We start from the raw sequence: 9,747 nt of genomic DNA, 5'->3' as shown, positions 1-9,747 counted from the left end.
ATAGCGAAGGGGGCGATAGGGGGGCGATGACGCGTCGAAACGGCTGACCTTTTTTTTTAGTCAACCCACGGAAATTTAGTTACAAAAGTGTGTCAAATTAGACATCGAGCCGAAAATTTGACCTTTTTTTCTGTTTTTTTTTAGTCAACCCGTCGGTGATTACAGTTTGTATGCCTAATTTTCGGTACACAAAATTTGGGGGGCGATGATCGGTGTTGACCTTGAAAAGGGGGCGATGGGTCGAAAAAGGTTGGGAACCACTGGTCTAACCTCTAAGGAATCAAAAGAACTACATTAGCCATTAAATATATACTGAGAAGGAAAAACGCTGATTGATGATGATGATTGGCTCAAATTGGATCTAAATTGAAACACACAAATATCGGAATTCTGTTCAGTCGATAGCAAGTCCTGTGAAATCTTCGAGCGACACACCGGAAAAGAGATTTCTGAGTTCTGGAGTAGGTGATGTTTATGTGTGCTACCTTTAGGGTGCGATTATCAGAATATATCACTTCTTAAATACATCTCGGAAATGCTAGCATAAATTTACTCAAAAAGTCTGCCACCGCTTGTAATCCTCGTTCTATTACTCAATATTTATGGCTCTGATTGTAGGTGGTAACATATCCCGCCGGGGCCTGAATCCCAATGTATTTCTGGAATAACTTCTTTTTCCATGTCATGTTACGTATGCTCTGTCAACCGTCCGCCGTGGTTCATGTTCGCTAACTAATTTCGAGTTGACACAAAGTACCATTTTGGGCAGTATTTCTTAACCTGTCAGCAATTACCTCGAACAGAGTGATTTCGAATTTATGGAGTTGTGGTTTGACTAAGACCGACCAAGCTGATTAGATACCCTGGAAATTTCGTCAAAAATACAAACTGGAATTTCATAAAAGTTGCGGTCGACTTCGGAAGAAACCTTCAACTTAATATATTATGACAATTATAAGTTCCTTTTGTGACCTGTGCACGCACGAATGAAAAGTTTGACTACTGTATAGAGTAAATTTATTAAAAAGCACAATTAAGTCACTATTACGCCACGATAAGAAATACGTTAAGTTGACAACGGGCTACATGAGAATTCTCTGAGTTTCTAGTGCCGGCGGCTCAACATCTCCCGGCATGCTGGCGCAGTTTTGGCAATGTTCCGACCCAAAACCTTCAAGACATAAGCAGTCCACGAAATTACGGTATAACACATCGCGTTCTTTCTGGGACTTCAGGTTAATCAAATCCACGATTAACTCGGAGATCCTAGCAACCTCAAACTCTTGAAGCTTGAGTATTGTGTAAGACACGATGTTCTCTTCTCGATCGTCGACTACACCGTCCCTGTTGACGTCCAACGCAATCCCCGGATGATCTGCAGAGATAGCATTTCTTGTAATGCCAGAGGTGGTTAAAGCAGACTTGGGCTACTAGATAATTTTAGTTTTCTCATTAGGCTAATTAAGGCGAATTGCCGGTTATATAATTCTAATCTAATTTGTGAAATATTTCTATTCTCGGATTTTAATTCTAATCTAATTTCTAGTTTTCCTGAAAATGCTACAGGAAAGCTGTATAGTGAGAAACCAGCCAAGCTTGCTGCACAGACATTTGCTATTCTCATGCTTATGAAAATGAATTCTAATTTGAAATGAACTGAACTTCATATAATGTCCAAGTATTCGTAAATTCAGTAATTCTGAATCCAATCTAATTTGGAAAAAAGTTTGTAGCTATAATTATAATACTACTCTAATTTGGGGAAAAACTGCCGTTGGCGTTGTTGTTGTTGTTGTTGTATATAAAACAAAAAGACTTAGCGCTTATCTTCTGACGGCCTTTTGCACCCCGGTCAATGTGAAAAAACTGCGTAGTTATAATTCTAATCCTATTCTCTGTAAAAAACTGTGTAGCTATAATTCTAATTCTAATGGAATTTTAAAAAGCTGAAAATTTTTTCGTTGTTGTCAAAGTCTGTGTCGAAAGCAGTCAAAAAACAATGGCACTCGCGTGAGTATTGTGCCAATCCGCAAAACCTACTCGAGTACTCCAAAAAAATAGAAGATATTCGCTACTGACCGCATCTTTGTACTACAAAAAGTGATTCGAGAGTTATTATGGGGACTCGCGTATCCGAGTCATAGTCACGTGAACATAATATAATATAATATAATATAATATAATAACATATTTATATTTATTACTTTAATTGAATTAGGGTTACCCTTTGTCCCATTTTAAGAGGATTTGTCCTCTTCTTTCAAGAAATCGAAAGTTGCCTCGGAGGACACCCAAATGTCCTCATTTTTCGTAATTTATCCACATTTTCTAGAAAAAGTGTTAAAACCAATGCAAAAATTTGACTGCGAAGTACTGAACGGCAGGGTTGGCTGAAAAATAAACAAATACGGCCCTACGGGTATTTCGGGAGCGCGATCGGAGAAATGACCTTTTTTTAGTCAACCCACTATTACTCGAGAGAGTAATATTTTTGAGATCCGAAAAAGAGGACAATTTTCAAAAGTTTAAAAGCTATAATACCAGAAGAAAAAACGGTTTGATTCGAAAATTATCTCGAATTATCCTATACCAATACCGAGAAAACCATTACCGAGAATGGACATTACTGAGAATGCCATTACCGAGAATTGACATTACCGAGAATGGCCATTACCGAGAATGGACATTACCGAGAATGATCATTATCGAGAATGGACATTACCGAGAATGGACACGACCGAGAATGCTACTTACCAAGAAATGGTCATTACCAAGAATGCTATTACCGAGAATGGACACCACCGAGAATGGACATTACCGAGAATGCTATTTACCAAGAATCTAACTTTCTGAGACAGTGTTGTCGAGAAATTTTTATCTGAGAATCGACACCGAATGTGGAAAAGCCGTGAAACACATACACACGACCTGTACGTGTACATATGCATAACATGACTGCATTGCATACATTGCATTCTCGGAAATATCCATCCTCGGTGGTGTCCATTCTCGGTGATGTCCATTTTCTGTGGTGTTAATTCTCGGTTATGGCCATTCTCGGTGTTGTCCGTTCTCGGTAATGGCATTCTCGGTAATGGTTTTCTCGGTATTGACCGGACACCAAAAATATGGTAGCCCTAATTGAATAGTATATTCATATCGAAATACGCCCGAATATTTTCGGATGGCACTAGTCAGGGGTAATCGTCAGCAACCAGTAGAGAATTATTAAAAACATTGTACTGTACGTGATTCCTAATATACAATGTTCATTTATATTTTCTACTATTGATTGCGAATACCCAACACAAGCGTCAGCCGAAAATATTCAAGTTTACTTCAGCATGAATTCACTATTCAATTGTATACTGAAGTTATGTACCTCCAAGAAGCTCTCTAATTACTCTACCCTACTCGATATTTTACTTTGCTAGCACCGAAGTTGTAGTATAGCCTTTTACAGCCTCACACTCACCGGGAATTGAATGTTCCAATGTCAAAATATCAGGGGCCGACAGAAATCTTCCAGCAAACGCCCTGATCACGTCGCCCGCGTCGAGTGGCAAATAACTAACCAAATCTTCACCAAGCAGCTTTGCGGCGTAATCCACTGCACGGTCGGCTTCTTGTTGAGGGAGACTGGCGAGAAATGTTTTTCTGATACATTTGCCGCCGTAATGACACGGGAAATTTCGGCATAAGAACTTCTGGAAGTCTTCGGACAATTTCGCTAGTATATGGTCGATATCGTCAGCATTGTGTTCTGTAACTAGAACGATAACGGGTTATGAAATAATCTCATGAACTGTGTGCGTGATTGATCGTTTACACAATTTCGAACATCAGTCGTTCATGATTATGGCTTTGAATATATGCCACTGAGCTTTGAGAGATCTCAGGTAAGTTTATTTCATGTCCGTGTATAGTTAATAATAGGTTTACCATATTTTAGAAGCGGGAAACGAGGATACTTTTACGAAATCATAAAAGTTGAAGGTCATTCAAATTCATCACTTCGACCCGACTCCAGATTTACCCACTTTCCTATTTCACGTCATGTATGCCGATTTTCAGTTGACTCTTTCCGTTATCGTAGCTGTAAAAGTGTAACGGAAGACAAATTGCCAGAAAGGAGGACATTTAGGCGTCCTCGGCTGAAAAAGTAGGGCAAATCCTCCTAAAGGAAGACGTTTGGTAACCCAAGTTACTAAGAGCCAGAGGTGGTCAGTAGCGAATTGCTTCTATCTTTTCGGAGTACTCATGTCTAGATTTCGCCTACTTGCCCTACCTATACTCAACTTGTTTTGTTTCAGACCACTTCCACTTTTACTCAACAGTTTTATGACCAACACTACTCGATTTTTGCGTCGAAAATCTCACCTCCACACTCAGTGAAAAGGGTGGGTATTCACACCCAAAGGGATGAAAAGGGTGGTACACAGAAATAGAACCTGACTCAGAATTATATCGCGATCATAAATTCTGCGTGCCAGGTTCATGCATAATTTGGTTTAAGATGTTATGTTTGATTTATACTGTGGTGTGGGCCTGAGGTAGGTTCTGGTTTCGCGTACCGAGGTGTATATTCACACCCGTATAACGTAATTTTCTAAAACTCTTTGCTCCAGACTTGTACAAACAACCAATTCAGTAAGTTGAAGGTCAACTAACTAGTGGTTTTTTGAGTAGTTTTAGTTGCGGTTTTTTGAAAAATGTGTAGTTATAACTTTAGTTGTAGTTGCGGATTTTGAAAAGTATAGGTAATTCTAGTTCTATTGCGGATTTTGAAAAGTTCAAGTAATTCTAGTTCATAGCTCCGGTTGCGGATTTTGAAAACTGAACAGCCCGCGCTATAGTTGTAGTTGCGAAATTTCAAAAGGGGGTAGTTATAGTTCTAGGTGTAGTTGCGGAGTCTGGAAAGTTCAAGCAATTCTAGTTCTAGTTCTAGTTGCAGATTTTAAAAATTGAGTAGTTCTATTTCTGGTTCTAGTTGCCGATTTTGGAAAGTTCAAGCAATTCTAGTTCTAGTTCTAGTTGCAGATTTTAAAAAAGTGAGTAGTTCTATTTCTGGTTCTAGTTGCGGATTTTGAAAGGTTCAAGTAATTCATGTTCTATAGTTGTAGCTGCGGATTTTGAAAAGTGAATAGAGCTAGTTCTAGCGCTCGTTGCATGTTTCATGTGGGTACAACCTAGGATTGTTTTCACCACAAAATCTCTCTTTCCTGCATCACAGAAGGATGTACTACCTGCCACAAAACAGAGTAGTATTATTTACAATTATACGTGCCGCTGCGACAGTCGGTATGTGGGTGGTAATTCACTCCGTTTTCAACAAAGAATTAACCAACATATGTGCCCAAGCAAATTAGAAAACCTGCCGTCAATGCTATTTCAGACAGTCAATCGCAGACAAGTAACCCTTTCTTACGCGACTATGACCAGACCTTGGCATGTAACTCTGCAATAGGTCAGCACCTTCTTACGCATCCAGAGTGTGTAAAATCGTATAACGATATCAGATTTTCAATTCTTGCTCGCGGACGTACTCTGTTCCATTTAAAGGTTCTCGAATCGACTATAATAAAACTCGAGCAACCGATTCTTTGTCGGCAAAAGGACCGGCTCTATTCTCTCCGTGCATTTCATTAGTGTTGCGTCTCTGGCTATATATTATAGCCAATTTGTATTTCAATATTGCATTGTTGCTTAACGCTCTCGTTTTGTGAATTCTCTCGTTGTTGTTGTTGTTGTTGTTGTTGTTGTTGTTGTTGTTGTTGTTGTTGTTGTACCATTCTTACGTCACACTACCTATTTCATCTTTATATTTCCAATTGCAATCTCCGTATTCACTGACGGCCACACCCGACGAGGGTTAGTTGAAAAGCTTGGAGTGAATAAATTGCGAATATGAATGTATTGTTCGTTGCAGGATTTGAATGAGTTCATGTAATCCTAGGACTAGTTATAGTTGCGGATTTTGAAAAGTGAGAATTTCTAGTTTTAGTTCTAGTTGCGGATTTTGAAAATTTGTACAAGTCTGATTTACTGGATTAGAATTTCACATTCATTTTCTGCCTCCACTTGAAGTACTTTTGAGAGAATGTGGAAAGCTAATTTTAAACAAATGCACTTTCAGCCGAAAATGACCGCATTGACAGTATCCTGTCAAAGTAATCAGATGTACGTCTTCGTTCATGAAGCGAGCATCCTTTCACATGCTCACCCAACCAGGGAGACTTAGACAACTAGATAATTGTAGTTGTTTAATTAGACAACTCTAATCGAATTGTGTGAAATATTTCTGTGCTCTAATGGTTATCTAATTTCTGGTTCTCCTGAAAATGCTGCAGGAAAACTCTGTGGCGCCAAACGAATCAAGCATACTGCAAAGACATTTGCTATTCTCGTGCTTATGAGAATGAGCTATGAGTTGATATGAGCTGAACTCGACGCAACGTCCAAGTTTTCGCGAATTCGGTAATTTTAATTCCATATCGAATTTGGAAAAACTGATTAGCTCTAATTCTAATTCTAATCTAGTTTGAAATATCAGAAAGTTTATAGGGTTACAAATCCGACCTTCATTCCACTCCAAAGATTCCCTGACGCTGCCCAGCACGTTGACTATTCCCAGGCCCTCCGCACCCAATTCTGCATCATTTTGTGGACTGTCCATCTTCAGAAATTTGTCCGCGAATGAGTCGCCTGAACACATGAGATCATTCATAACTGCTCAAAGGTGCTTCTATTTTATCAGAGCACTCAATTAGACTCTGACAACAAAACTAAAAGTATGTAAAGTTTTGTGATGAATTCGCGTCTCAATAATAAGTGAAAATTGTCATAAGAACCCTAGAAAATTATGTCGATTTATACCAGTGTTTCTTGACCTGGTCGTCAGCGCCCCCCTCCCCAAGGGACGATTTGGATCTTGAAGGGGGCTGTATCGGGGCGCTGAAGAAAAATAGCGTCGCAGTAGAGGGTGCAGTAGGGAGTCTACATACATATGATTATATTGTAGAACAACAGTTCTATCTCTGAGTTCTGCGAGCGAAATAAATGCGATGTTTGCAACATTTGTCTATGAATGCAGCGTTTTATTGGAATTCATGTAAATTGAATTACGCGTACTTTTAGATCGCCAATTCCCCGTTAAAATACTCCCGTCACGCTGGCTCGGGTTATTTTACACAAAATGCTGCATACTAGGTATTGGAAGAAAGAAGAAGGTTAAGAAAAAAGAAGGTTAAGAACCACTGATTTATATTGTGATTAGTTCTTTTGTGTTAGTTGCGAAGACCCATCTTGCAATTTCGAAAGTAGAAAGAGCTCGCTAAATTGTCATTGCAGAGTCAAGTAGTATTTACCTCTCTTCATGCTGAAGTACATTAGAGGAAATCCTGGCGGCAAGCTTCTAATCCCTCTAATCATGTCGTACAGCAAGTCGTGGTCTTTAAGTGATGATAAATCCACCATCATTGTAAGTTGATCGTCTGCAGTATATAAAGGGAATAAAGCTGCAAAGTTAATTTACTTATATCTCATGTTCGAAATAATAAAGTGTTCAAGAACTTCTTGGAGGTATAGAAATTCAATGCACAATTGCATACTATATTCATATTGGAATAAACCGGAATATTCTTGGCTGACACTCGTCAGGGATGATCGTCAGCAGCTAATAGAGAATTAGAAAGAACCCCTGACGAGTGTCAGACTAAAATGTTCGGGTTTATTTCAATACGAATATATTATTCAATTATTAAAGTAGGCTATATATAATCGAAATCGACGATTGCATTTTCTTATAAAATGATTGAAAATTCATTCAGATTTCTATTAGAACTTGACATTTTCAATCCCTTTCTTTAATGTACAGGTTAGGGAATGTTTAGTCACCGAGACGAGTCGAGAAATGGGTCTGTGAATATTCTAACTGATCTAAGTACAAACAGCGATATACACGTCATCCACGACCTAAGATTTAAGATTTAAGATTTGAAAAGCACTGCAATTATATAATTGCTCATCTATATTAGGCCATGTTCGTTGTTGCGCTGAGAAAACCATTAATTCAATTTGACAGACTTAAGATATGGAAGAAATTTGGTTGAAGTTTTGTGCCTCCTAGGGTCTCTTCAAGAGTAGGCTGTAAATCACTACTTCCTTCTTACTCATTTGTGCAAAAGAATTGGACGTTATTTTCACGGTATACTCAATACATTACCATCCATATTTTCAGCAAGACAGTACGCGATGTGGTTCAGTATCTCATTCATCTCGGCCGCCGACTGGGAGTGCACGATTTCTTTCATCATATTGACGGCGTGTTGGGCAATGTAGAAGTCGGTGGTAAGTCGAACGTAATCTACGAGCTGCATTTCTTCCGGATCTAACTTGCCGTCCATGTTGAAATCGAAAGCTCTCTCTAGTTCTCCTGAATGTATTCGTAGTAGTTGTTATATTAATATCAGTGGGGTCGAATCTGAATCGAGTATTATTCATAACGATTCGGGTACTGAAATTATACGCTCTTAGCCACTAAGAGTTAATTTATCAACGAGAATTATAGTTCCGATTCTATTTTCTACTGAGAATGTCAAAAGCGAAAAAGTAAGCCTACGCCACACGCGCGTCAACGAAGAACAACTACCATATGATCAGGACAGAATAAAAGAAAACGCATTGCTCTATCGAGTATGCCGGACCCCAATTGTGGAACAGTGTCACGCTGGCTATCCGACATTCGTTGAGCATGTCCTTATTCAAGTCGAAATACAAGCAATTTCTTCTAAATGAATACCAGTCACCCTTCAGTATTACCGGACCACGACCCAACATCGACCTCGCCTTCAGTCACATGCCACCTCACTTTGTCGCTTGCCTTTTGTATTCTCTGATTTACGTTTCATTCAGTGTGCATGCCTCTTCTCTACTTCGCCTTGGCCAAGATGGGTGTATGATCTCAAACACTGCTCCAAGTATTCATTGTATCGCAGTTTTGTGGTGTTTTGAAATGATGAAAATATTAATAAACTGATACTACTGAGGAAGTCATTAAACGTAATTGGACGTAATGCAGCATACGAACATGTAATACAGTATAGCACGTTAATGGGAATGACATATCTGCGAAGTCGTGATCAGTTCACCGCCTTGTCACAAAGTGCAATGAATTGGGAAAGATCGAAAAACCACTAAATTATTTTAATGTGATGTAGCATTGTAATGTGGCATTGTGTTCTTTGTGGTCGCATAAAAGGTACATATATAGGCGGTCAGTATCGAAGCACTTCTACTTTTCAAAGTATTTCAAATAAATTTTCCCCACTCACACTACTTCCCTAAGTGGTTATGATCATAGACTACTTCTACTTGACAGTTTTCAGATTTTTAGACAAAACTAGTCCTAGAATACTTACTTCTTACCTAATGGTAAATCGCTAACTCTACTCAACTAGAAATTGACAGCGTTGCATCTACTTTCACTTGAATAACGACGATGACTACTTTGACCACCTCTGGGTACATATTTGAACTGCCATATCATTCATACTGTAATGGCTTCATAATGAGTGATACTCGAATTCTCAAATGGAAGCATAATGTCAGGATTGTAATCAAGTCACAAGGCTCCGAGTCACAAGTCAATCTCACTTTTATAGTTTTGACTCGAGTCAAGTCGAGTCTTTTTCAATCCACCACCGAGTCTGTGAGTTGAGGGTCGAGTTCGAGTCATAGTGTTATGAC

At 39.0% G+C, this 9,747-nt stretch overlaps 1 protein-coding gene across 2 annotated transcripts in view; it reads right to left on the bottom strand.

Annotated features, from left to right (window-relative positions):
* Positions 1-1,000: 1,000 nt before the first annotated feature.
* The window catches only part of LOC145447876 (uncharacterized), a 30,968-nt gene continuing 22,221 nt past the window's right edge, over positions 1,001-9,747 (bottom strand). For both annotated transcript variants that reach the window (XM_080326144.1, XM_080326143.1), the window contains exons 7-11: positions 8,225-8,434; positions 7,368-7,493; positions 6,580-6,705; positions 3,476-3,769; positions 1,001-1,375 (exon numbers count right to left, since the gene is read on the bottom strand). In XM_080326144.1, coding sequence (XP_080182270.1) covers positions 1,083-1,375; positions 3,476-3,769; positions 6,580-6,705; positions 7,368-7,493; positions 8,225-8,434 — 1,049 coding nt within the window. In that variant the 3' untranslated portion in view covers positions 1,001-1,082. The remainder of the gene's footprint in view (positions 1,376-3,475; positions 3,770-6,579; positions 6,706-7,367; positions 7,494-8,224; positions 8,435-9,747) is intronic.

Source organism: Botryllus schlosseri, chromosome 10 (assembly GCF_051294905.1).
Source record: "Botryllus schlosseri isolate E-star chromosome 10, Bs_hap1, whole genome shotgun sequence".
NCBI lineage: Eukaryota > Metazoa > Chordata > Ascidiacea > Stolidobranchia > Styelidae > Botryllus > Botryllus schlosseri.
The sequence above is the reverse complement of the archived record's forward strand: the minus strand, read 5'-3'. Positions and strand labels throughout refer to the sequence as shown.